At 41.0% G+C, this 26,671-nt stretch overlaps 2 protein-coding genes across 5 annotated transcripts in view; one reads left to right on the forward strand and one right to left on the reverse strand.

The window, feature by feature from the left end:
- TSTD2 (thiosulfate sulfurtransferase like domain containing 2) overlaps positions 1-15,727 on the reverse strand; it is a 39,545-nt gene extending 23,818 nt beyond the window's left edge. The window contains exons 1-4 of one of the 4 annotated variants that reach the window (XM_077139968.1): positions 15,251-15,727; positions 14,557-14,760; positions 6,186-6,401; positions 1,330-1,643 (exon numbers count right to left, since the gene is read on the reverse strand). In XM_077139968.1, coding sequence (XP_076996083.1) covers positions 1,330-1,643; positions 6,186-6,350 — 479 coding nt within the window. In that variant the 5' untranslated portion in view covers positions 6,351-6,401; positions 14,557-14,760; positions 15,251-15,727. The remainder of the gene's footprint in view (positions 1-1,329; positions 1,644-6,185; positions 6,402-14,556; positions 14,761-15,250) is intronic. The other 3 variants (XM_077139976.1, XM_077139964.1, XM_077139983.1) reach the window with 3 other exon arrangements.
- The window catches only part of NCBP1 (nuclear cap binding protein subunit 1), a 62,027-nt gene continuing 50,797 nt past the window's right edge, over positions 15,442-26,671 (forward strand). The window contains exon 1 of the mRNA XM_077139939.1: positions 15,442-15,899. Coding sequence (XP_076996054.1) covers positions 15,866-15,899 — 34 coding nt within the window. The 5' untranslated portion in view covers positions 15,442-15,865. The remainder of the gene's footprint in view (positions 15,900-26,671) is intronic.

The following is a 26,671-nucleotide window of genomic DNA, read 5'->3' on the forward strand; positions in this document are numbered from 1 at the left end:
CCAACCACGCATGAGCTTGACAGCAGATTCTCCGGCTCTAGTCCAGCCCTGCAAGGGCAGCAGCCTCGTGAGAAACCCTGACTACCTAGAAAAGCCACATCTGGATCCCTGGCCCCCAGGAACTGTGAAATAATGCCTGCTGTTTTAAGCTGCTAAATTCAGGGTTAATGAGTTACACAGCAAAAGATAACTAGTACAGAGCGTCAGGGTGTAGCAACGGGTGATAGGAAAGGCAGAATAGTAACAGCTGGACGCTTATTAGTAAAAAGACAAACTTTTACACCTCAGAATCCTTCCTATGTTCATCACAATGCCATTAAGCCAATAAAAGCCCAATTACATCCATTATACTGTTAGGAAACTAGAGAAAAGTATAATTGGTTTAAAAGACTTCAATTAAGGAAAAAAAAAGGTTAAATGAAAGAAAGTTGAGGAGCTCTAAAAGGCAAACAGCATTTACCTGCCATCTGAAAAATTCACCCTGTGGAACACTGCATTCCCCAATAAACTCTGATGAGGATGCATCTATCTGGGTACAGATATCTGAAGTCATGTGACTTTAAACAGAAGATGGGACCTAAAAGAGAAGGGCTTTTGGGGGAGTGGGGATTCAGTTTTATCTACTGCATTTACTTTTTAAAATTTTAACTGCAGTATAATTTACAAGTGAAACACACAGATCCTAAATGTATAGTTTGACTAATTCTGTGTAATCCATGCCCCAACAAAATCCAGAGTGTTTCCACCACCTCAAAAAGTCCCAGTCAAAGCCCCTGCCAGAAGCAACCCCTGTTCTACTTTCTATCATCACAGATTAGTTCTGCCTATTCTAGAACTCCATGTAAATAGAATCAGAAAATATGTACTCTTCTGACTTTTTACTCGGCATGTGATTCTACAATTCATCCACACAGATCCCTATATATCAGCAGTATCTTGTGACTACAGCACAGCCAATCTTCCTTCCGTCAATGGACAATTGCACTTGTATCCAGTTTTTGGTTTTATGAATAAAGATCTATGAACATTCCTGTATAAAGCTTTCTGAGGACATCTGTTTCTTATCCCGAGATTAGCCCAGGAGCGGCTCATGGGAAAGATGCATGCTTAACTTTAAAAGAAACTGTCAAACACTTTTCCGAAGCAGTTGTACCATTTCATATTCTCATGAGCAATGGCCAAGAGCCCCCACCATTCCACCTCCTTGGTCACATTTGGTGGAGTCGGTCTTGCTCATTTTAGCCATTTTTGCAGGTTAATCTTGGTATCTCATGTGGCTGGAAAGGCCCTTAAAGAAAGCAAATCAAAAATACAGAACGAAAGTCTTACCTTTTCAGTTCATCAGGGCAAAAGGAGCTTATGTCAGGGAGCCAAGCTGACACTTCATGGTTATGTATGAGAGAATCTTCTGGGAGGTTCTTCGGGTCTGCAGACTTAAGACTCTTTGAAGGGCGCCGAGTCACAGCTAGCTGCTTTAAAATGGAAGCAGTCTGGTGACAAACTTCATCGGCATGCTGTGTTGCCACATGTCTATGGATGCCCGTTTGGTCCTTGAATAGATGCTGACAGCACCTCCACCATTTTTCTTTACATTCAACAGGAGGTGCTGGAACTTCCCTGGTTTTGACGAAAAGGGCAAACGCCTGCAAATGACATTTGAAGTACTGTCACTGTTATTTTAGGTTTAAGGCTAACGGAAGTCTCAGTCCACAGGGGTTTAATTTTTTATTATTTTTATTTATTCTGTTGGGTCAAAAGGCATGATATTTTAAAGTGTGATAAACAGTGACTGTCTTCCAGTAAAACTGCACCAATTTAAACTCTCACCAACAATGCATGAGGGTACAATTATCTACAGCCTCACTGAGTCTTATCAATATTAGTTTTAATTTTTTATTGTCAATTTTAAATGTTGGCTCAAATAGAACAAAAAATGCTACCCTGTTTTTATTTGCATGTCTTTAATTAGGAGTAGGGTTGATTATTTTTTCTTATTTTATCTATCTGTTCTTTTCTGACTTGCCAGTTGATGTCTTTTACCTATTTTTCTCTTGTTGCACTGATCTTCTTACTGATTTGCAAGTGGCTTCTGTAACCTCTTATTGATCATAGTTATTACAAATATTTTTTTCAGTTTGTAGTCTGTCTTTCAACTTTACTATTTGTGGTTTTTGATGCATAAATATGGATTAAATGTGATAATATTATCAGCCTCTCAAGGTTCTCTCCTGGCTTAATTTGGGGGAGGGGTGCTATTTATATAATTAAACAATTTTTTTAAAACAGATCTGAAGACTCCTGTAAAGTATGCAAAAGTGGGTGCCCTAGAAGCAGGCTGGTGGGCCTTTCTCAAGTCTCTGCACAACTCTGTCTGGGCTACAAGCCTTGGGCTAAAGCAGTGAGGCTGGGGTAGCTTGAAATCACACCAGAGGACATTTTTTAGTCGTCTAAAAAGTGATTAATATTCTAGGATAGGCAAAAGAAAAGGAGATGTCAGCATATGTCAACTTAAGTGCTTCTCTCTATTAAACTTTCAACTTCATATTCTGTCCTCTAAAAGCTGGTACTCAGAAGGAAATCACTCTAACAAGTAACAAGCTGGGCATTTCACAGGCTATTTAAATTGTCCATCAGTATGCATCAATAATTACAGGATTATTAGCCTACATAGACTCATAAGGCCAATGCATCCAAAGCCTCATTTTCAACTGAGGCCTTATACATTCACAGCCCTTAAAGAAACACTACATAAAACCTGAATTTCCTTCTTTCCTTCCTCTGTTCCCCTTCCTTTATCAAAATGCCAGTAGGCCAAGAGAGCAGGCCATGGCCTGGCAATGGTCGTTTAGGGTTCGGTGAGCAGACCCAACAGCAGTTAGGGCCCACGTGGGGTCTGCCTGAGGGAGGAAAGCCAGAGGCAGGAGGGCAGCTCAGAGGTGGGTGAGGCCTGTGTGAGGATGGCAGGCCTTTGGGGGGTGGTGGTGAAGGGGTGGGGAGGATTACATTCAGGGGCAATAAGCAAATAAATAAATACCCTGGGAATAATGGGAGCCAGATTTTCACCAACAAAGGAGAGTTATAAATATGGAAAGGGGGAAAGTCAGAATCAAACTTGAGATGTTAGAAGGAACTGAAGATAATATATGAACTCATGGTTTATTTAAACAAATATAAAAGTCAGTATCGACATACATTATATTCCCTAGATCGGTCCACTGGGGGCCTGGGAGGAGCAGCACCCTGGGAGTAATAAGCACACCTAGACCCCAAGTCTCGGTTTTTGACAATTCTCCTTAGAAAGAAACCACAAATGTTCAATTCCAGGGATGGGGTAGGGAAAACTCAAGATGAACCTGGAACATCCTGTTGAGTCAGAAACAGAAATGCTCAAAGAATAATGAAGCAAGTCAAAAACACAAATTCTCAATTAGATGCAATCCATGACCCTGGACTAAGTCCAACAGTAGAGAAAAAAGGCCCAAAAAGTCATTATTGGAGATATGAAAAACTTAGAATACAGACTGTAAGCTTTACAGCAATGTCAAAGTTCTTGAACTTGATAAGTACACTTAAGATGGTTACATAATACCCTTGTCCTTAGGAAATATACAGGGAGGTATGTGCTCAAGGAGCTTTAGGTACACAACTACTCTTAAATGTTTAAAAAATAGATAAACAGAAAAACATATATAGATGGGCAGATGGACAGCAGAATGATAGATACAGCAAAGATGACAAAATGTTAAAATTGCTGGATCTTGGTATCTGAGGGATGAGGATGTTGGAAGTTCTCTATGAGTTTGTCGACTGTCCTATAAGTTTGAGGGTCTTTTTTTGCAACTGTCTGGTAAGTTTGAAATTAACCCAAATAAAAAGCTAAAAACCAAACAAACAAAAAGGACAAAAAAACTAGCTTGAATGGACTCCCAGTCAAATCTGAGATGATTTACATATTAAAACAAGTAGTGATAGTAACAGATTATAATTCATTGAATAAAATGGAAATCCTTGAGTGCATACTGATAGGGATCTATTTGTAAGTTCTTCCTTACAACAGAGTGCCAAATAATAAATGTAAAAAGAATGAGGGAATTAGAAAATCACCATTTAACAACCATTATGGTAATAATTCAGTGATGAAACTTTAATGGGTCTAAAACCAAAAAGTGAAAGTTAGATGAGGAAGAGGATACTTAACACAGTTTCAAAGTATACCCCTTCCCCCAAATATTAATTATAAGAGAAAAAAATAACTTTATAATGGAGAAATCTGACAAACACATCCTTAATCAAATAACCAAATTAACAGTCCCAGTAATGAGACAAATGACCACTGTGAACCACTAGATAGAATGCAACCAGATGAGCACAGCAAGAGGCAGACAGTGTTTTCTCCCGGACAGTCTGGCTAATAAAAGCACAAACTCAATCTAATCATTAGAAATATGAGTCAAAATTAAACAGAGGGAAATTCTATAAAATAACTCACTTGTAATCTTCAAAAATGTCATGGTGGTGATTTCAGGGAAAAACTGAAAAGGTACTCCAGAATGAACAATACTAAAGGGACATAACTAAATGTAATATGTAACCCTAGACTGGGTCGATGAAATTCATATTTGGGACAACTAGGGAAACATGAATGGAGTCTCTGGGCAAAGGGGAGAGAGGGTTCTCTGTACAATTCTTGAAACGTTTCTTAAGTTAGAAATTATTGCCAAGTAATATTTTTTAAAAACCTTTTAGTATTCTTTGGGTTTTGTACTCAAGGGAATCTGTGTGAGATGAGGGTAGAGGGGTGGTGGATAGGAAGTTACAAGCAGAGATGTTTACTCTTCATTGACACAGAGTCAATAAAAGCAAGCTTTGCGGAGAGACTACAATCAAGAGGTATAGACTATAATTACTGAATCATTATACAGATGCTTTCTTACCTTCTAGGATATTGTAGTGTAGCCCAAAATATCTGAAACAAGTGAAACTCACCGAACTGTAACCTGATGCCTTGATCTCTGATGATGATGTTTTATTGGGTAGCTATATAATCTTTACTTTATAACTGTAAAGCCTCACGATATCTCGTGACTTCCACTTGTACCCCCTTATCTTGTTTTACACGTCTGAAGTTGTGATCACATAGACAGGCTCTTACTGTTTATTAATGAAGGAACTTGAGTCAGCTCAAAACTAATCAACCCCAATTCCCAGGCTATCTTAATAGACAAAGTCAGTTCTAACCAGAATTGGCCTACCTGACGTGCAGTAGGTTAGACCTTAACCTGTAGGTGACCTATACCTCATTATAATACCAAAAATCACACCCACGATCATGTTAAGGCCATTTTCTTACATATATTCTGTAACTAAGCACATAATCAAACTGCACATGCTCAATAATTAGACTAACTCCAACTTGGTCATCTGGAGCCATTATATTCATTATCCTAAACCAGCCGGTCTTTGAATACTACAAGACTTTCAGGGTTACTCAAATTCGGGGAGACAGATCTGAGGCCCATAAGCCTCCTGTTCTCCTTGCTTTGATCTTAGCAATGAAAGCTCTTTCTCTTTAAAATCCCAGTGTCATAGATTGTTGTTATGTACATCAGTCAGTGAGCCCAGTCTGGTAAAAAAAACTACATCAATTTTCTCATTCAAATGATTTCCTTCCTTTGAGCCTCAGATTCTCCACTGTTAAGAGGTGGAGTTTCCATCAATGGTCTCTGAAAAGAGGTTAAATGGCACCAAGAGCAGCATCAACACCCCCTTAAACCCAACCCCCACTGCACTTCTCCCAAGCAGTGGACCCAGCAGGGGTCAGGAACAGTCTCAAGTCTGGCAGCCACACAAGTCAGCAGCTGCCCTGTGACTATGTGTTATTCTTTTGACCAGGAACCTTGGGATTCCTCAAAGGAACCCAGGCCATCCATCCCAATCTTCCCTCCTCAAAGACTCAAATTCCTGTCCCTGGGCTGCTCCTTGCCTATGGCTTTCCTTTGCCGGGCACTGAATTAACATCACTGCCTAATGCCCCGAATGGCCTCACCATGAACATGGCTGTGGTCTATATACTGTCACTGGCCCTCCACCTCCCAGGGGAGCACCTTGATGAGCTGCATGTACCTGCATATCAACTCACATGGCAGACGACATATATGAGCAGGAAATATCAACAGCACTTTTACCTTTTTCTTTGCAAATGCATATTTCTTCTTTGTATGGGCATCTAACTCTGCTTTGAGGCTGCTACTGGGATTGATATAAGTTGTGTCCCTTAAATCCAGGTCTGCCAATCTTAAAGCACAGGTTTCAAGGCCATCTCCTTGGCCTGGTGAAGTGGAAGAAGGCATCTGGCTTGGGTGCACTAGTGGAGCAGAGATCCTTTTTCCATAGGCCACCTCCTAGGATGTAAGCAAGGAAGAAACAACCACATCTAAGTCTCTGATGACTTCCAGAAGTTGACAATCACGAACAGATCATGTGCCCACCAGCCCAAGCTATCCATTTCATTTGCTCGACGACTCAATAACCCCCTACTTTGTACTAGGCACTGTTCTAGATGTGGGGGCTAGAGCAGTGAATGTAACAGAAAAAGTCTCTGCCTTCTTGTTGCTTCTATTCCAGTGAAGAGAGACAGAGGGTAAACAAAATGAATAAACTGATAATAAAATGTCAGGCGACAAAAAGGGCTATGAAGATAAATAAGCAGGGTAGGCAAAGAGAGAACAATTGAGCAGCGCTTTAAACAGAGGGTAGGAAAAGCCTCTCTGAAGCAGAAGCACTTGAGAAGAATCCCAAATTAAAGGCCAAGCCAAGCAAATATTTAGGGTAAATAATACCAGAAACACACTAGGTTGAACCAAAATCAACCAAAGTCTGTGCTAGTGTGTTTAGTTATGAACTCCTATTCTTTTCTGTCCCCCCCTTTTTTGGGTGCAATCTGGGAATCAAACTTAGTTCTCCCACATGGAAGGTAAGCATTCTACCACTGAATCACCCATGCACCCTGTCCCCTAATTTTTGAGCTGTACAAATTCCCTTCTCTAGGAGAAATAACTACTAAAAGAGCCCTATTTTAATGAGCCAGAATAAACATCAAAATTGCTATCGTGGTCAAATCTTTCAAAATGGGGACAATACAAGCAACATACTTCATTCTTTCCTTATAAAGCAAATATGAAAGGCAACAAGCACTAACAGACCCCGTGAAGCAGCAGGGAAAGCACAGCTAGTTGCAACTACATGAACTCGGGCAAACTAACTTATCAGCATTTGAATCCCTTAATCTATAAAACGGGTTGACAGCCTCTACCTTCCAGGGGTGTAGCAAGGACTGGAAGGGGAATATGTAAAGGATCTGGCACAAACTAGGGTTCAGGGGGTAGTAATATTACCAATATTTTAATTCAATATAATGTTTTTTATTTTTTATTTAAAAAAATAAAAAAAATTATTCTTAAATAATTGACATTCTAAAAATTAGCAGATTGTGTTTCCCAAATGGCCCTGGCAGTATTCCTGGTCTAACTTCCCCTCCTCAAACCTAGGCAGGCTTAGAACTGCTCCTACTGATCAAATGTGGCAGCAGCAATGCCCTGAGCCAAGGCTGGGTCATGAAAAGGATACCTCCCACCCACCCCCTTCTCTGTTGGGGATGTTCGCTCAGGACAGACCCCCCCCCCCCCATCCCAATGCTTTGAGTATCCCCAATAGCCCACACAGGAAAAGCACATGGAGAGTGCCAGGTGCAGGGACCTGAGGCCTCCAGCTGACAGTCAGCAGCAACCAAGGCATCTGAGTGAAAGAACGTTCCAATGGTTCTAGCCTCTGGACTTTGGGCCAAGGCCCCTGGCGTTGGGAAGCAGAGATAAGCTGTCCCTGCTACTCCCTGCCCAAATTCCTGCCTCACAGCTTAATACATGCTTATTTTATGACACTAAGTGAACTGGCAAAATGTGTCACCTGAAGACAACCTCCAAGGAGGTTGTGGTGGTTTGAAGCTATATGGACCCTAAGAAAAGATGTTCTTAAATTTAGTCCATTCCTGTGAGTGTGAAACCATTTTAAGTAGGGCTTTTTGATGAAGTCACCTCAGTTAAGATGTGGTCCACCTCACTCTTAAGGATGGATCTTAATCCTATCACTGGAGTCCTTTATAAACTGAATGAAATTCAGATAGATGGAGAGAAAGCCAGGGAGAAAAAACCACAGGAAGTAAGAAGCTGAAATTCACAAAACCCAGAGAGAGCCGAGAGGCCAGGAGAGGCCACCATGTCCATTACCACGTGATAGAGAAGTCCAAGACCAAGGATTACTGGCAGCCAGTCCAAGACTGCAAGTCTCTGGGAAGAAAGCATAGCCTTGAAGACACCTTGATTTGGACCTTCTTTTAGCTTCCAAACAGTAAGCTAACAAATTCCCATTGTTTAACAAGACATTTCATGGTGCTTGCTTGAGCAACCAAAGGAAAAAACCAAAGGAAACTTAGGTAGTGGCAAAGATGGATTACCTCTGAATAAAGTGGGATTACATGCAGAGGAGCCTGCAAGAGGGAATGGAGAGAAGTCATCATTGAGGAAGCAAAGGGAAGGTGGGAGAGACTGGAGACAAATCCTGTCAATTCACAACTTTGCCTCTTGGGTACTTCAACTGGGTGAAAGCAAATGAGAAGTAGTGTGTGTTCCCCTAAAGAGGCTAAGAATGCTGGGAGGTGGGGATAAGCAATTCAGTAGGCTGAGCCCTTGATCTTGGGGTTTGCCCTGGGAAACTTATTCCTGCAAAGGACAGGCTAAGTCAATGTATAATTATGCCTAAGAGTCACCCCCAGAAAATTTCTTTTGTTGTTTAGATGTGGCTAAGCCAACTCAGTAGGTAAACTCACTGCCCTCCCCACTATGTGGAACATAACTCCCAGGGGTGTAAATTTCCCTGGCAATGTGGGACAGAACTCCTGGATGAGTCAGAACCCAGCATCACGGAATTGAGAAAGCCTTCTTACCCAATTGGGGGAAGAGAGAAATGAGACAAAATAATGTTGCAGTGGCTGAGAGATTTCAAACAGAATCGATATGTTATCCTGGAGGTTATTCTTATGCATTATACAATTATACTTTTTTAGTTGATGGTGTATTGGAGTGGCTGGAGGGAAGGACCTGAATCTGTTAAGCTGTGTTTCAGTAGCCTTGATTCTTGAAGACTAACTGTATAACTACACAGTTTTTACAGTGTGACTGTTGGATTGTGAAAACCTTGTGTCTGATGCTCCTTTAATCTAGGGTAATCCAGATAGATAAAAAAAATAAGGTTAAAAAATAAATAAATAATGGTGGGGATAAAGGGTAAAAAACTGGATAGACTAAAATACTAGTGGTCAATGAAATGGAGGGGTAAAGGACATGGGATGTATGAGGTTTTTTTTTCTTTTTCTGGAGAGATGCAAATGTTCTAAAAATGATCACAGCAATGAATACACAACTGTGTGATAATATTGTGAGCCACTGATTGGACACTATGTACGGACTGTATGTATGTAAAGAGTTCTCAGTTTAAAAAGACTGACTGGGCCTTGGACAGGAAGGAGGGTGGAAGTAATGGGTACCGGGATTCAGACTTCCTGACTGGAAGCTTCTCTTGCCACTTTCTGGGTAAGTATTATATCTTCTGTGCCTGTTTGCTTCTAGGGGAACTTTAACGTCTGATTTGCTTAGAATCACAAACTTTGCATTAATGTGCATCACTTGTACATATTCTATCAAAATAAAAAAAAAACTCTTTTTTTTTTTTAGCATTTAGTGATTAGCTACTGTGCTGGTTTTCAAGGATGTATGGACCCTAGAAAAGCCATGTTTTAATCAAAATCCCATTTCATAAAGGCAGAATAATCCCTATTCAATACTGTATATATGTTTGAAACTGTAATCAGATCATCTCCCTGGAGATGTGATTTAATCAAGAGTGGTTGTTAAACTGGATTAGGTGACGACATGTCTCCACCCATTTGGGTGGGTCTTGATTAGTTTCTGAAGTCCTATAAAAGAGGAAACATTTTGGAGAATGAGAGTGATTCAGAGAAAGCAGAGCAGAACAACTCAGCCACGAGAAGCAGAGTCCACCAGCCAGTGACCTTTGGAGAGGAAGAAGGAAAATGCCTCCCGGGGAGCTTCATGAAACAAGAAGCCAGGAGAAAAAGTTAGCTGATGACACCGTATTTGCCATGTGTCCTTCCAGATGAGAGAGGAACCCTGACCATGTTCATCATGTGCCTTTCCAGCCAAGAGAGAAACTGTGACTGTGTCACCATGTGCTCTTCTGCTTGAGAGAGAAACCCTGAACTTCACTGGCCTTCTTGAACCAAGGTATCTTTCCCTGGATGCCTTAGATTGGACACTTCAACAGACTTGTTTAATTGGGACATTTTCTTGGCCTTAGAACTGTAAACTAGCAACTTATTAAATTCACCTTTTAAAAGCCATTCCATTCCTGGTATATTGCATTCTGGCAGCTAGCAAACTAGAACAGCTACTTTGGAGATATAGAATATAAACAAACAAAACTTAGATTGTTTTCCATATAAATGCCATTTCCATAAACTGCCTTTGTTAATGCAGTTCTTTAGGATGGCGTCAAAGCATGGAAGAATGACTGAAAGATATTAGAATGAATTTTTTAAATACATGAAACTGCAAAGCATAAAAAAAAGAACGCTGGGAGGGACTTATGGAGACTAAGATACACACATACACACACACACACACAACCACTTTTCTCATAAAGGACCTCTGTTCCTAATATTCACAAATCAAGATATTACTTGCATCACATAAAATGCATTCACATCAGTTAAGTGGCATCCTTGTGGGGCTCAAAATGAACTTTGTTATGGCAGTAAGGCAACAAAACACAATTTAATAAACCCAAATTTTGTCTGTATTTGAAAAATGAGCCGAGACTGGGAGAAGAAAGAAACATCACCTTCTTTAGCACTTCATTTCTTCCTCTCAAATGCCTATCACACAAAGTTCCACTGAAAAGAGCAAGTCTTACTCTACCCAAACCTGCAGACCTTACAGGTAGATGAAAAAAATCAAACAACCTCATTCAGCATACTTCTTCCACAGTCCAGAGCTATTTTCTGTACATGCAGAGAAAGTGCTTATATCGTTTTAAAATTAAAATTAATTCAACAAATATTGAGAGTAGGCCCACTATGTGTCAGGGACTGTTCTAGGTATAGCAAACATATTATTTTGTTGCAGCTGACCTATGAGGCATTCAGGGGGTAACAGTCAAACAGAGAACAGCACCATCTGACCCCACTTCAGGCACTGGTTTCTTTTCCAACCTGCTTCATAAAGGACCTGCTGCTTAACCTGGCCTCTCCACCATCCCACTCAGATGCCATGTTCACTCCAGCTTTGATTCCTTACACCTTTTTGTTCCTTTACACTCACTTCTCTCCTCTCTCCCTATCCAAATGCTAAACACCTTTAACAAGATTTAGCTCACATGTCACTTCTTTCACACATTCGTCTCCATCAGCCAGTGCCCCATCTCTTAGTCATCTCAGGCCAGGCACTCTGCTTTGGCCACCTGGACCTCACCTAGTCCCACACAGAAGCCATGCTTTGCACATGCCTTTCCCACCACTCCTTAAGGGCTGCCCCTGCCCCCTCTTGCTCTAAATCCTCGTTCAGCTCTTGCTTTAGTCTAATTATAGCTATACTTTTAACTATTACTTGCAGAGGCACGATTGTGTGCCTGACATAAGAACAGTGCTGAAGAGGCAGCTCTGACTGGAACAGTCCATGCCCCTGTGCCCCTGGAACTTCTATTCTAGTAAAGAGAGAGAAACATCAAATAAGGAAACAAATAAGCAAACATGTAAAAACCACATGCTTCTGCTGGATCCTCCTCATGGTCCCAACCTCTACGTGCTGAACTGCTCTATTCACACTCACTCCCTGGGTGAATTAATCTAGTCTGAAAGCTTTAAACTCTATTTGCTTTAAAATGATGCAGGTCGGGGGCTGGGTGGGAACATAGGTGAAACCGGCTTGGCCTTAATGAGCTGATGATTATTGAAGCTTGATAATGAGCACATAAAGGTTCATTGTGTAAGTTTTCTACTTTTGTAAATACCTAAAATTTTCAATAAAGAAAGAAAAAAGGGGAAACAACTATAAAGGAACCAAAAATTGTTTAGAACACTATACAGTAAATTACTCTAAATTTCTATCTCCAACTAGGACTTCTCCCTTGAATTCCAAATTCATGTAGCTGACTCTTCTCCTGGATAGCTTCAACTGGATGTCTAATAGCCTTTTCAGACACAACTGTTCAGAACCAAACTCTTATTAAGGTACTCTCCCTGGAACCAAACCTATTCTTCTCTGGTATTCCTTGCCTCAGTAAAACTAAATATATAAATCATTCTTCCTGTTCCTTAGGTGTGCTTTCTTAAAAGTGTTGTATACCCCAGAAAAGCAATGTCCTTTAACACAGATTCAATATTGTAGGGCAGAAACTCTTTTGATTAGATTATCTCCATGGAGGTGTGGGGTGGCCAACTGTGGGTGTGGCCTTTAGGTTAGATGGAAATATGGCTCCACCCATTTTGGGTGGGTCTTGATTAGTTCACTGGAGTCCTTTAAAAGAGGAAACATTTTTGAGAAAGCATAGAACTGATGTAGATGCTTGGAGAATAGTTGCTTCAGAGCTGACAGAACCAAAAGACCCAGACATTTGCAGATACAGGGCCCAGCAGACATCACCATGTGCCTTCCCATGAGATGCTAAGCAAGCCAGAACCCAGAATTGTGTCCCAGAGGAGCTAAGTGAAGGCCCACAAAAACCAAGTGAGGAACTCCCAAAGGAACAGGCTGAAAGCAATAGAGCCCAGGAGCAAGGGACCAGCAGATGCCAGCCACGTGCCTTCCCAGCTGACAGAGGTGTTCCAGATGGCATCAACATTTCTTGAATAAAAGTAACCTCTTGTTGGCGCTTTAATTTGGACTTTTTCACAGTCTCAGAACTGTAAACACATAATAACTTCCCTTTTTAAAAGCCATTGCATTTCTGGTATAATCCATTCTGGCAGCTTTAACAAACTAATACATCAGGCAACAACTTTGGCATATTTCCTGAGCTCTGCTCTGGAAATACAAGCAGGTCAAACAACTTCTCACCATCTTTACTTCCACCCCAGCTCAAGCCACCACCAGGTCTTGCCTGAATCACTGCAATAGCCTGACTGCCTTTCTTATGTAGGAGCCAAAGTATATTTTTTAATAATACACAGACTTATTTTTTAATAATGTCAGATCACCCCCCCAAAGACTTCTCAACTTTCTCAGATAAAAATCCAAAGTCCTTACCATGCTCTCACTACCTTTCTGATCCATACTTCTCTTTGCTCTCTTCTCTGATTGCACTGATCCCTTTGCCCATTCCTGAACAGGGCATGACAATATCAGATTTTTCCTTTGTTCACTGCTGCATCCTCAAGAATTAGAACAGTACCTAGCACATAACTAGTGCTAAATAATAAATACAGTATTTGTTGAATGAATGTCTGAGTGAAATAAAATAGCTATGAATGACCTAGTGGCAGGGCCAGCTAATTTAATTAGGTATCTAGGGAAGACCTAAGGACCTGATGTTTCAGCTGAGCCCTAAATGACAAGGAGCCAGCCAAGCAAAGATCTGGGATCAGAAACATTCAGGTATGCTCCTTGTATCTACAGTATGGACAGATGAGTAAAAAATATGGTAAGATATATACAAATAATAGGGGGAACAAAAGTTAAAATAAATTGAATAGAATGAAATACTAGTGGTCAGTGAGAGGGAGGGGAAGGGGTACAGCATGTATGAGTTTTTCTTTTTTATTTCTTTTGCTGGAGAGATGCAAATGTTCAAAAAAATGATCATGGTGATGAACACACGAAAGATGATACTGTGAGCCAATGATTGTAACCATGTCAAGAATGTTTGTATGTTTGCTTGTTGTTTACAATAAAAATAAAAGAAACATTCAGGCAAGGGAAAGAGGGAATATAAACTCCTACAGAGAGAACAAGCTTGATTTACTGGAGGAACAAGAAGACAAAGTGGATGGAGCAGTGATGAGCAGGTAGAACAGGAAGGCCACAGTACAGAGTCCTCCACAGAAGTCATTGTGGGTTTTAGACAAACGATCACCACCGTCTGATTCTCATCTTAAGAACCTTCTGGCTGCTGTGTAGAATTTTAAGAAAGCAAGGAATCAAGTAGGCCAATCAAGTTACTACACTTATTAGGGTGAGAGAGGACACTTGCTCGGATTAAAAAGCCAGCAGTAGTGAGGAGTGCACCAATTCTGGATCTCCTTTGGAAGTAGAACCAGTGGGGTTTATGGATAATTGCTATGCAGGAAGTGAAGGAAAGAGGGCTCAAGAATGACTCCTACCTAGATGTTTGGATTGGGCAACAAGATGGACGGTGCCATTTACTGAAATGGGTAGGGAGAGTGAAATTTCAAATGACCAAGGAGAGACAGATAAACAGGTGGGGGCTCACCAAGGCCGGAGGTGTTCATATATAAGTATATGCTGCGAAATGAGATTTTTAAAAGCCGACTGCCTTGGGAGTTACCGGTAGCGATCACCTTGCCGAAAAATGACACGGATTCAAGTACAGGTCTCTGAGGAAATAGCACTCCCGATAAAGTTGCAATTTTTGCGACACCTGATGATAAGCTGATCTCGGACCAGTAAGGACAGCCTATTAAAAATGGACAAATACATTATACTAACCAATGGCTATCTGTTCTCTGCTTTGTAAGACCCTATGTAATGAAAAACTTAGCCGTCAACCAATCTTAACTTTCCATTTGAAATTCCCTAATCGTTTCTATAAGTCGCTGTGGCCTGCTCTCATTGGAGACTCACTCCTCCAGTTTGAGATCTCTCTGCTCCAGCAGTTTCTTTAAAAAAAATCTGCAAGTTCTGAATATAATGGTGACTTAGTTTCTCTTGACAACCCACAAGTACTGAAAACGAATTACTAAAACGGCCAACAAGCTCCTTCTAACGCGCGGAGGCGAAACGTACAACAACCGAGGTGCTCCGAGCAGGCGGGCCTCCCCTATCACAGTGGGCGGCACGTGGGGCCCGCCTTCCGCCCGGGCAACCCCGCGTAGCCTGACCCAACCTCTCCGCACAGCTTCCCGCGTAGGCGAAAACCGGGAAGCGGTAGTACGTCGAGCACATACCCGCCAGTCCGGAGCCTTGCCGAGGTATGGGCTCACTGAACAGTCTCCGCTTAGCAATTGTCGCTGCTCACGGCCTTCAAGCCTTACAGCCCCAGCCGCGAGTTGACGTAGGGAAAAACGCTCACGACGTAACTTGGCCACGGAAATCTCAGTGGCCGTTAGCGCAAGGGCCGCCGGGAAAACCACCGAGAGGATCCAGGGCTGGGGAAAGAGCGTCCCGCCCAGACCTCCGCCTCCCGTCCATTCCTGCCCCGCCCCAGGCCGCTCGCAGCCGGCGAGCTGTACCTGAATGAAGCAGCTGCGCTTTCTGCGTGGCCCCGGAAGGACAGAGAGCGAAAGGCAGGAGAAGAAAGCAGCCGCGAGGCGAAGGAAAGTCGAGCAGAAGAGGGGGCTGTTGCGTGCCGTGCAGACACCTGCGGCCCTCCTGCAGCCGAGTCTGCTAGCCCACCCGGCCGACCTTCATCCTTGCGCTTCCGGGAGCCGTCGCCAGCGAGTGCGCCTGCGCGCCGGCGGATCCGCGCGCCTGCCTGCTGTGGTCGCGCCGGCTGAGTGTCCGACGGTTCCTACCGCACCTCCTGCCCGGCGTCTCGCCTCGGAAGCGCACCGACGTGCGGCATGTCGCGACGGCGGCACAGCGACGAAAACGACGGTGAGTGCCCTCGACCCGGCCCTGGCTGCCGCGCCCTAGCTTCGGCTTCCTTGGCCTTCGGGTCTCGAGGGAAGGAATGGAGAGCCCTTCTCCCCTGGTAGAGTTCGTACAGCCGCGGAGCCTAGGAGGCTGGCAGAGCGGGGGTGTGGCCAGGTGGGTTCCAGAAAGCGACTGCTGCCCGCAGCCCTCGCGCCTTTAGCCCGTGATTAGAGCCCGTGATTAGAGACCTCCTGGTCTCTAAAGACGCTTCAGGGGTTGGTCCTGGCTCTGCCGAGCAGGAAGTAGACCCGTGTCTGTGTCCTTACCTCTTAGATGGGCAGTGGCAGGGACACAGTGTCTCATTTTAACCTTCTAAGTTGGCCTTCAAAGTAACCTGAAAAGGCCTCTAAGGGAAACTTAATTGAAGAAAAGAAACAAAGCACTGACTCAAAGAGCTGATGAATTGCAGCCTACTCTGCTCCTGTACCTACCATCATCCATTGATTCAACTTTGTTCAAACTTTCAGAAAAGGAATCTTGTGTCTTCTCTCCGCTCAAGAGGTCACTAGTAAACAGACCCATGCTGTTTTATTAGGTTGTGAACTGGCCTTAGGCGTTTTCCATCATGTAATTAAGAGTGCTGGAAAACTAACTGGAGATCTTTTTGAAATTTAGATCAGGGGTTCCATTTCCATTGGGTGCTGTGCTCACAGAGATACTAAGAACTAAGACTTTTTCTAGTAAAAAAAGTAGAAAAAGATACTCACATTTCACATAAGCATTACAAAAATCAGTCATGAACACAGATCCAGTCAAAAAAACACCTGTGCTTAAATCTGTTTTAATATTTTAGTGAATCATTTATTAAATTGTAGAGTAATGGGTAAGAGACCAAACTTTGGAATCAGAGAGCTGATGGTTTCAAAGCTAGACCCCATTATTTATTTTGTGGTCTTATCCAGGTTATCTAATTTCTTTAAACTGTAATCTATAAAGTAAAAATAATGATAATCTGTTTTGGGTTTTGTGAGGGTTGAGTAATGCTTGACAGTGATGTTTATTTTATAGTCTGTTTAATGCTGAAGAGGTCATAAATAGTGGCACGTGCCAACAATGTAAGAAAAATGCAAAACAAAAATTTTAACTTTTTGATAATCTTAATTTTAATGATAATTCTCCATTATTGTTTTCTCTCCTTGAATGTTGAGCATTTGTGGATGAGGACAGACTCACTTGTACCTAGTTTTAGCAGTGAAACACCAGATTTCTGCTAGGGCATGGCTTGAGAGGTTATTCACAATCCATCTGACACCACAGGGTGCAGAGACTGAGTGTAATGAACTAACATGGAGACAAAGTAATCAGTGCCCAGACACCAGAGAAGACAAGCCCAGAACTCTTCACTACACAGGCACTGCTGTGTGGTATACTTTAACAAGTGACTGCTAACGTGTACGTACAGAGCATGGAAAATACAGTCTTTGTGTATTATGGATTTGACTAATCAAAAACTAATATGTTTGAAGTCATCTCTTGGGATTTAGAGAACTTGAGTCTATTGTTCTTCTCATGTTCCTTGCTCTTCTTGTGCTTTCTTTTCTCCACTCTTTCTTCTCTCTCTCCTTTCTAGGGCATCCAGAAAGGGAGGGGGGATGGTCCCAGAAGGCAACCCAGAGGAATGGAATGCAAATATTTAGAAAAATAACTTGTTTCTGATTATTGGAAAGCTTTCATAACTTTCTGTGGGATTTTGAACGTCAGCTGGCAGCATGGCAGCAATGATGTAGCTCATCATTGTCCATGTGGGTCTTGCTGCTGGAGTATCAGTACGCAAGTAAAGACAAAGAGAAGTAGAATAAGAAATTGATGAAGCGAAGTCCACAATGGTGGATGCTTTAGTAATAGAGGGACAGTTTATAGTTCTTTGAAATATATGAAATCTAGAACTTTTGTAAATTGCCGCACTATAGGTAGTGGTCAGTTGGAGTTTACCCTAAAATGGATCTGAATCAGAATGTTTCCCTTTTAGTTAAACTTCTACTTATTTTTTAAAATAACATGAAAGCTTAAATATTATAGGAGGCTATTTTAAAATCAGAATTAATACCGTTAGGATTAAATGGATACTTCAAGCCCTTCTGCATTATTGTTCTCGCTTATGTCAGCAATTGCCCTGACTTTCCGTATACTTGGATGCAGTCATTTACTTGACCAATATGTAATAGTGTCAGCCACTGTCCAGAATAATTGTCAAATAATTGGCAGTACTGCAAGAGACAATTTAAAGATGGAGTCTCCATTCTAGTATAGAGAGATAGGCAGAAAGCAATCAATCAAGTAAAATGCAGTGTATTGTATGGTGGTCAGTGCTGTGGAGAAAAATAAAATCAGTAAATGGGCTAGAGACAGGACCGAAGGAGAGGAGTTAATATTTTATGTAGCTGTTCAGGGAAGGCCATCTGATACTAGCATCTGATTGTGAGCCTGCAGGAGGTAGGCAGGAAAATTACATGGATTCTGGGGAAGAGCAGTGGTTCAGGCAGAGGGAACCTAAGTGTAAAGGCTCAAGGCCAGACCATTCCTGCCACTTCATAGAGCAGCAAAGATGCCAGTGTGGCTGGAGCAATATGGTCAGGTCATATATGTTTATCTCTGGCTACTTTGTTGAGACCAGACTCTCCAGGATCCAGGGAGACCAGTTAGAAGAATATGTCAAAAAAGTTTATCCAGTCTTCAATTTACAGCAAGGAAAGAGGAGTCCTAAATGGCAAGTGTTCTGTATGCATAGTAGTCCAGTGCCAATTATAGCTCATCACTTCTTAGATTCTCTTTAAGAATGGCTTTGAGGTTTTCTATAAGGCTATGCATGTAAAAGGAATTAAATCGTATCTTTTAGACTAATTTTTGCTTAACTGTTGAAAAATTTTTTTTAGAGAATGAAAGTACAGGGGTAGGTGCAAGAGTAGTTCAGTGGTAGAATTCTCACCTGCCATGCGGGAGACCAGGGTTTGATTTCCAGCCCATGCATTTCCCAAAAAATAATCAAGCATGCAAAAGCAAAGAAACAAAAATTCAACAAATGGTACTGCAATAATGGGATACTCACATGGAAAAATAATGAAATGTGACTCCACCTGCATACAAAAAAAAAAAAAAGTACAGGGGATTGTTGTTCTGATGGAGAGTATACTTTGTTTCAGGAGTGATGGTTACCTCTTTTAAATCTGTAGCATTAAAGTACTTTACTTTCTCTTATGCTTTTGGTTTTTGTTTTGGCTTAAAAATTTTTCATAGTGTACCTGATATTAATTTTTAAATTTTTGACTTTAAAATCTTTTATAGTATACCTGATACTAATAAAGGTATGAGCTGTATACACTGTACATATATAAAATTGGCACCACTTTATTCGGGGAAAAGGTATTTGGTATTAAGTTCTTGGATGTGTTTAAAAAGTAGCTGTGTATAAGATTGCATTGTAAAACTGTTACATGGCTACATTTTTTATTTATTTATTTATTTATTTATTTTTTTATTAATTAAAAAAAGAATTAACAAAACAATTAGAAATCATTCCAATCTACATGTACAATCAGTAATTCTTAATAACATCACATAGTTGCATATTCATCATTCCTTAGTACATTTGCATCGATTTAGAAAAAGAAATAAAAAGACAACAGAATAAGAATTAAAACAATAATAGAAAGAAAAAAAAAAAGCAAAAACAAAAAACCTATACCTCACATGCAGCTTCATTCAGTGTTTTAACATAATTGCATTACAATTGGGTAGTATTGTGCTGTCCATTTCTGAGTTTTTATATCCAGTCCCGTTGTACAGTCTGTATCCCTTCAGCTCCAATTATCCCTTCTCTTTTTTATTTTTATTTTTTTAATTAACGGAAAAAAAGAAATTAACCCAACATTTAGAGATCATACCATTCTACATATGCAATCATTAATTCTTAACATCATCACATAGATGCATGATCATCATTTCTTAGTACATATGCATTGGTTTAGAAGAACTAGCAACATAACCGAAAAAGATATAGAATGTTAATATAGAAAAAAAAATAAAAGTAATAACAGTAAAATCAAAACAAAACAAAACAAAACAAAACAAAAACCTATAGCTCAGATGCAGCTTCATTCAGTGTTTTAACATGATTACTTTACAATTAGGTATTATTGTGCTGTCCATTTTTGAGTTTTTGTATCTAGTCCTGTTATACCGTCTGTATCCCTTCAACTCCAATTGGCCATTATCTTACCCTGTTTCTACCTCCTGCTGGACTCTGTTATCAAGGACATATTCCAAATTTATTCTCGAATGTCTGTTCACATCAGTGGGACCATACAGTATTTGTCCTTTAGTTTTTGGCTAGACTCACTCAGCATAATGTTCTCTAGGTCCATCCATGTTATTACATGCTTCATAAGTTTATCCTGTCTTAAAGCTGCATAGTATTCCATCGTATGTATATACCACAGTTTGTTTAGCCACTCTTCTGTTGATGGAGATTTCGGCTGTTTCCATCTCTTTGCAATTGTAAATAACGCTGCTATAAACATTGGTGTGCAAATGTCCGTTTGTGTCTTTGCCCTTAAGTCCTTTGAGTAGATTCCCAGCAATGGTATTGCTGGGTCGTATGGCAATTCTATATTCAGCTTTTTGAGGAACCGCCAAACTACCTTCCACAGTGGTTGCACCATTTGACATTCCCACCAACAGTGGATAAGTGTGCCTCTTTCTCCACATCCTCTCCAGCACTTGTCATTTTCTGTTTTGTTGATAATGGCCATTCTGGTGGGTGTGAGATGATATCTCATTGTGGTTTTGATTTGCATTTCTCTAATGGCCAGGGACATTGAGCATCTCTTCATGTGCCTTTTGGCCATTTGTATTTCCTCTTCTGATAGGTGTCTGTTCAAGTCTTTTTCCCATTTTGTAATTGGGTTGGCTGTCTTTTTGTTGTTGAGATGAACAATCTCTTTATAAATTCTGGATACTAGACCTTTATCTGATATGTCATTTCCAAATATTGTCTCCCATTGTGAAGGCTGTCTTTCTACTTTCTTGATGAAGTTCTTTGATGCACAAAAGTGTTTAATTTTGAGGAGTTCCCATTTATTTATTTCCTTCTTGAGTGTTCTTGCTTTAGGTTTAAGGTCCGTAAAACCGCCTCCAGTTGTAAGATCCATAAGATATCTCCCAACATTTTCCTCTAACTGTTTTATGGTCTTAGACCTAATGTTTAGATCTTTGATCCATTTTGAGTTAACTTTTGTATAGGGTGTGAGATACGGGTCTTCTTTCATTCTTTTGCATATGGATATCCAGTTCTCTAGGCACCATTTATTGAAGAGACTGCTCTGTCCCAGGTGAGTTGGCTTGACTGCCTTATCAAAGATCAAATGTCCATAGATGAGAGGGTCTATATCTGAGCACTCTATTCGATTCCATTGGTCGATATATCTATCTTTATGCCAATACCATGCTGTTTTGACCACTGTGGCTTCATAATATGCCTTAAAGTCAGGCAGCGCGAGACCTCCAGCTTCGTTTTTTTTCCTCAAGATGTTTTTAGCAATTCGGGGCACCCTGCCCTTCCAGATAAATTTGCTTATTGGTTTTTCTATTTCTGAAAAATAAGTTGTTGGGATTTTGATTGGTATTGCATTGAATCTGTAGATCAATTTAGGTAGGATTGACATCTTAACTATATTTAGTCTTCCAATCCATGAACACGGTATGCCCTTCCATCTATTTAGGTCTTCTGTGATTTCTTTTAGCAGTTTTTTGTAGTTTTCTTTATATAGGTTTTTTGTCTCTTTAGTTAGAATTATTCCTAGGTATTTTATTCTTTTAGTTGCAATTGTAAATGGGATTCGTTTCTTGATTTCCCCCTCAGCTTGTTCATTACTAGTGTATAGAAATGCTACAGATTTTTGAATGTTGATCTTGTAACCTGCTACTTTGCTGTACTCATTTATTAGCTCTAGTAGTTTTGTTGTGGATTTTTCCGGGTTTTCGACGTATAGTATCATATCGTCTGCAAACAGTGATAGGTTTACTTCTTCCTTTCCAATTTTGATGCCTTGTATTTCTTTTTCTTGTCTAATTGCTCTGGCTAGAACCTCCAACACAATGTTGAATAATAGTGGTGATAGTGGACATCCTTGTCTTGTTCCTGATCTTAGGGGGAAAGTTTTCAATTTTTCCCCATTGAGGGTGATATTACCTGTGGGTTTTTCATATATTCCCTCTATCATTTTAAGGAAGTTCCATTGTATTCCTATCTTTTGAAGTGTTTTCAACAGGAAAGGATGTTGAATCTTGTCGAATGCCTTCTCTGCATCAATTGAGATGACATGTGATTTTTCTGCTTTGATTTGTTGATATGGTGTATTACATTAATTGATTTTCTTATGTTGAACCATCCTTGCATACCTGGGATGAATCCTACTTGGTCATGATGTATAATTCTTTTAATGTGTTGTTGGATACGATTTGCTAGAATTTTATTGAGGATTTTTGCATCTGTATTCATTAGAGAGATTGGTCTGTAGTTTTCTTTTTTTGTAATATCTTTGCCTGGTTTTGGTATGAGGGTGATGTTGGCTTCATAGAATGAATTAGGCAGTTTTCCCTCCACTTCGATTTTTTTGAAGAGTTTGAGGAGAATTGGTACTAATTCTTTCTGGAACGTTTGGTAGAATTCACATGTGAAGCCATCTGGTCCTGGACTTTTCTTTTTAGGAAGCTTTTGAATGACTAATTCAATTTCTTTACTTGTGATTGGTTTGTTGAGGTCATCTATGTCTTCTTGAGTCAAAGTTGGTTGTTCATGTCTTTCCAGGAATCCGTCCATTTCCTCTAAATTGTTGTATTTATTAGCGTAAAGTTGTTCATAGTATCCTGTTATTACCTCCTTTATTTCTGTGAGGTCAGTAGTTATGTCTCCTCTTCCATTTCTGATCTTATTTATTTGCATCCTCTCTCTTCTTCTTTTTGTCAATCTTGATAGGGGCCCATCAATCTTATTGATTTTCTCATAGAACCAACTTCTGGTCTTATTGATTTTCTCTACTGTTTTCATATTTTCAATTTCATTTATTTCTGCTCTGATCTTTGTTATTTCTTTCCTTTTGCTTGCTTTGGGATTAGTTTGCTGTTCTTTCTCCAGTTCTTCCAATTGAACAGTTAATTCCTGCATTTTTGCCTTTTCTTCTTTTCTGATATAGGCATTTAGGGCAATAAATTTCCCTCTTAGCACTGCCTTTGCTGCATCCCATAAGTTTTGATATGTTGTGTTTTCATTTTCATTTGCCTCGAGGTATTTACTAATTTCTCTTGCAATTTCTTCTTTGACCCACTCGTTGTTTAAGAGTGTGTTGTTGAGCCTCCAGGTATTTGTGAATTTTCTGGCATTCCGCCTATTATTGATTTCCAACTTCATTCCTTTATGATCCGAGAAAGTGTTGTGTATGATTTCAATCTTTTTAAATTTTTTAAGACTTGCTTTGTGACCCAGCATATGGTCTATCTTTGAGAATGATCCATGAGCACTTGAGAAAAAGGTGTATCCTGCTGTTGTGGGATGTAATGTCCTATAAATGTCTGTTAAGTCTAGCTCCTTTATAGTAATATTCAGATTCTCTATTTCTTTATTGATCCTCTGTCTAGATGTTCTGTCCATTGATGAGAGTGGGGAATTGAAGTCTCCAACTATTATGGTATTTGTGTCTATTTCCCTTTTCAGTGTTTGCAGTGTATTCCTCACGTATTTTGGGGCATTCTGGTTCGGTGCATAAATATTTATGATTGTTATGTCTTCTTGTTAATTGTTCCTTTTATTAGTATATAGTGACCTTCTTTGTCTCTTTTAACTGTTTTACATTTGAAGTCTAACTTGTTGGATATTAGTATAGCCACTCCTGCTATTTTCTGGTTGTTATTTGCATGAAATATCTTTTCCCAACCTTTCACTTTCAACCTATGTTTATCTTTGGGTCTAAGATGTGTTTCCTGTAGACAGCATATAGAAGGATCCTGTTTTTTAATCCATTCTGCCAATCTATGTCTTTTGATTGGGGAATTCAGTCCATTAACATTTAGTGTTATTACTGTTTGGATAATATTTTCCTCTGCCATTTTGCCTTTTGTATTATATATATATCATATCTGACTTTCCTTCTTTCTACACTCTTCTCCATACCTCTCTCTTCTGTCTTTTTGGTTCTGACTCTAGTGCTCCCTTTAGTATTTCTTGCAGAGCTGGTCTCTTGGTCACAAATTCTCTCAGTGACTTTTTGTCTGAGAATGTTTTAATTTCTCCCTCATTTTTGAAGGACAATTTTGCTGGATATAGGAGTCTTGGTTGGCAGTTTTTCTCTTTTAGTAATTTAAATATATCATCCCACTGTCTTCTAGCCTCCATGGTTTCTGCTGAGAAATCTACACATAGTCTTATTGGGTTTCCCTTGTATGTGATGGATTGTTTTTCTCTTGCTGCTTTCAAGATCCTCTCTTTCTCTTTGACCTCTGACATTCTAACTAGTAAGTGTCTTGGAGAACGCCTATTTGGGTCTAATCTCTTTGGGGTGCGCTGCACTTCTTGGATCTGTAATTTTAGGTCTTTCATAAGAGTTGGGAAATTTTCAGTGAAAATTTCTTCCATTAGTTTTTCTCCTCCTTTTCCCTTCTCTTCTCCTCCTGGGACACCCACAACACGTATATTTGTGCGGTTCATATTGTCCTTGAGTTCCCTGATACCCTGTTCAAATTTTTCCATTCTTTTCCCGATAGTTTCTGTTTGTTTTTGAAATTCAGATGTTCCATCCTCCAAATCACTAATTCTATCTTCTGTCTCTTTGAATCTATCATTGTAGGTATCCATTGTTTTTTCTATCTTTTCTACTTTGTCCTTCACTTCCATAAGTTCTGCGATTTGTTTTTTCAGTTTTTCTATTTCTTCTTTATGTTCAGCCCATGTCTTCTTCATGTCCTCCCTCAATTTATCGATTTCGTTTTTGAAGAGGTTTTCCATTTCTGTTCGTATATTTAGCATTAGTTGTCTCAGCTCCTGTATCTCATTTGAACTATTGGTTTGTTCCTTTGACTGGGCCATATTTTCAATTATTTGAGCGTGATCCGTTATCTTCTGTTGGCGTCTGCGCATTTAGACAGATTTCCCTGGGTATTGGATCCAAAAGTTTGGAAGATTTTTCTGTGAAATCTCTGGGTTCTGTTTTTCTTATCTTGCCCAGTAGGTGGCGCTCGTGGCACACGTTTGTCTGCGGGTCCCACCAGTAAAAGGTGCTGTGGGACCTTAAACTTTGGAAAACTCTCGCCGTCCGGGGGGTTCGCTAGCCGAAGCGGCTTGAGCCGGCCCGGGGTCCGAACGCAGGGAGGGTTACTGGTCGCCGCAGCCCGGGAAAGAGCCCGTCCGAATTTCCTAGTCGCTCGGGCGACAAGCGTGGCGGGAGGGCGCCAGCGGCAGCGGCCCGCCCGAGAGAGTGCACGTTCCCCGGGAGTCACGGGTTTGGAAGGGGCCTCCCCCGCCCGTCACCGTTCTCCACGGCCTGGGGATTTCCGATCCAATTCTCTCAGTTGGTCCGGGGGGCTGCGCGTGGTGTGGGCGCCAGCCGCCTTGGTTTCAGGGGACCGCCTCTCCAATTCTCCCAGCCGGCCCGGGAAGGGGGAAGGGAGTATCTCCGGCCGCTTGCCGCCCAGCCCAGTGAGGCCCGCGCGCCTCGGCGATCTCACCCGAGCTGCTTCTCTCAGCCAGCCAGCCGTTCCAGGATGGGGTACGCTGTCTTTTTTATCTCTGTTGTGGCTTTGGGCGCTTTCTGTATCGTTTCTACTCCCCTAGTAGCTGTCCTGGAGAAGAAACTAAGATCCGCGCGTCTTACTAAGCCGCCATCTTCCAGGAAGTCCACATGGCTACATTTTTAACATAAAGTCTGTTTTTGCTTTGGGAGCCACCATAGATATGGAAGGAACGTGAAAACATTCAGCTGCTTCCCCACATTTTATTCTTAATCAGGTGGTTTTATTCCATTTCCCCAGGCTCCAGCTCTAGTTCTCCCTTGAGTTCAATATCCCTTTGCTGTCCATGGATTTGGATTGTGTCTGTGATTGGTCTCTACGTCCATATTCTCTCAGAGGAGAGTGGGCATCTCCTACCTCTTAATATTTCTGCCTCCTCCCATTCTCCAAACAAATCGTGCCCTTCAGCATAGCTGCGGGGGGGTGGGGGTGGGGGGGCAGGTGATAAGATGCAGTTCAGAGAGATGACTGTGTACGTGCACTTGCTAGTTTTTTCTCAGAAATCCTGCCTTTTACTCCCTGCAGCATTATTTTCCCCTTTTCAAGCTTACAAGTGGGCCTGGGAGGATTGCTTTAAATACTGTAATATGATCCCCAGTTTATTTGGGTAGTTAATTTAGGGAGGCTGTAGGAGTGGGATAAAGAGCAGGCAAAGCAAATGGGTCTGAAAGAAGAGAAGAGTGTAGTTGAGGTTTAGTTGTTGTTGTCGTTGTTGATTTTATGCTGCTCTTGTTCAGCTGGGTTCTCAGCATCTGCACTCTTCCAAATTGACCAAACTCTCCTTCTGAAGAACTGCGTCAGCGCCGTGGACATTTCGGGCTTGATTATTCTTCATTGAGGGGGACTGTCTTGTGCAATATGGGGTGTGTGGCAGCATCCCTGGCCTCTACCCTCCAGGTTCCAGTAGCACTCCCCCAGTTGTGACAACCATAAATGTCTCCAGATTGCTAAATGCC

The sequence above is a fragment of the Tamandua tetradactyla genome, chromosome 2 (assembly GCF_023851605.1).
Source record: "Tamandua tetradactyla isolate mTamTet1 chromosome 2, mTamTet1.pri, whole genome shotgun sequence".
NCBI classification, from domain to species: Eukaryota; Metazoa; Chordata; class Mammalia; order Pilosa; family Myrmecophagidae; genus Tamandua; species Tamandua tetradactyla.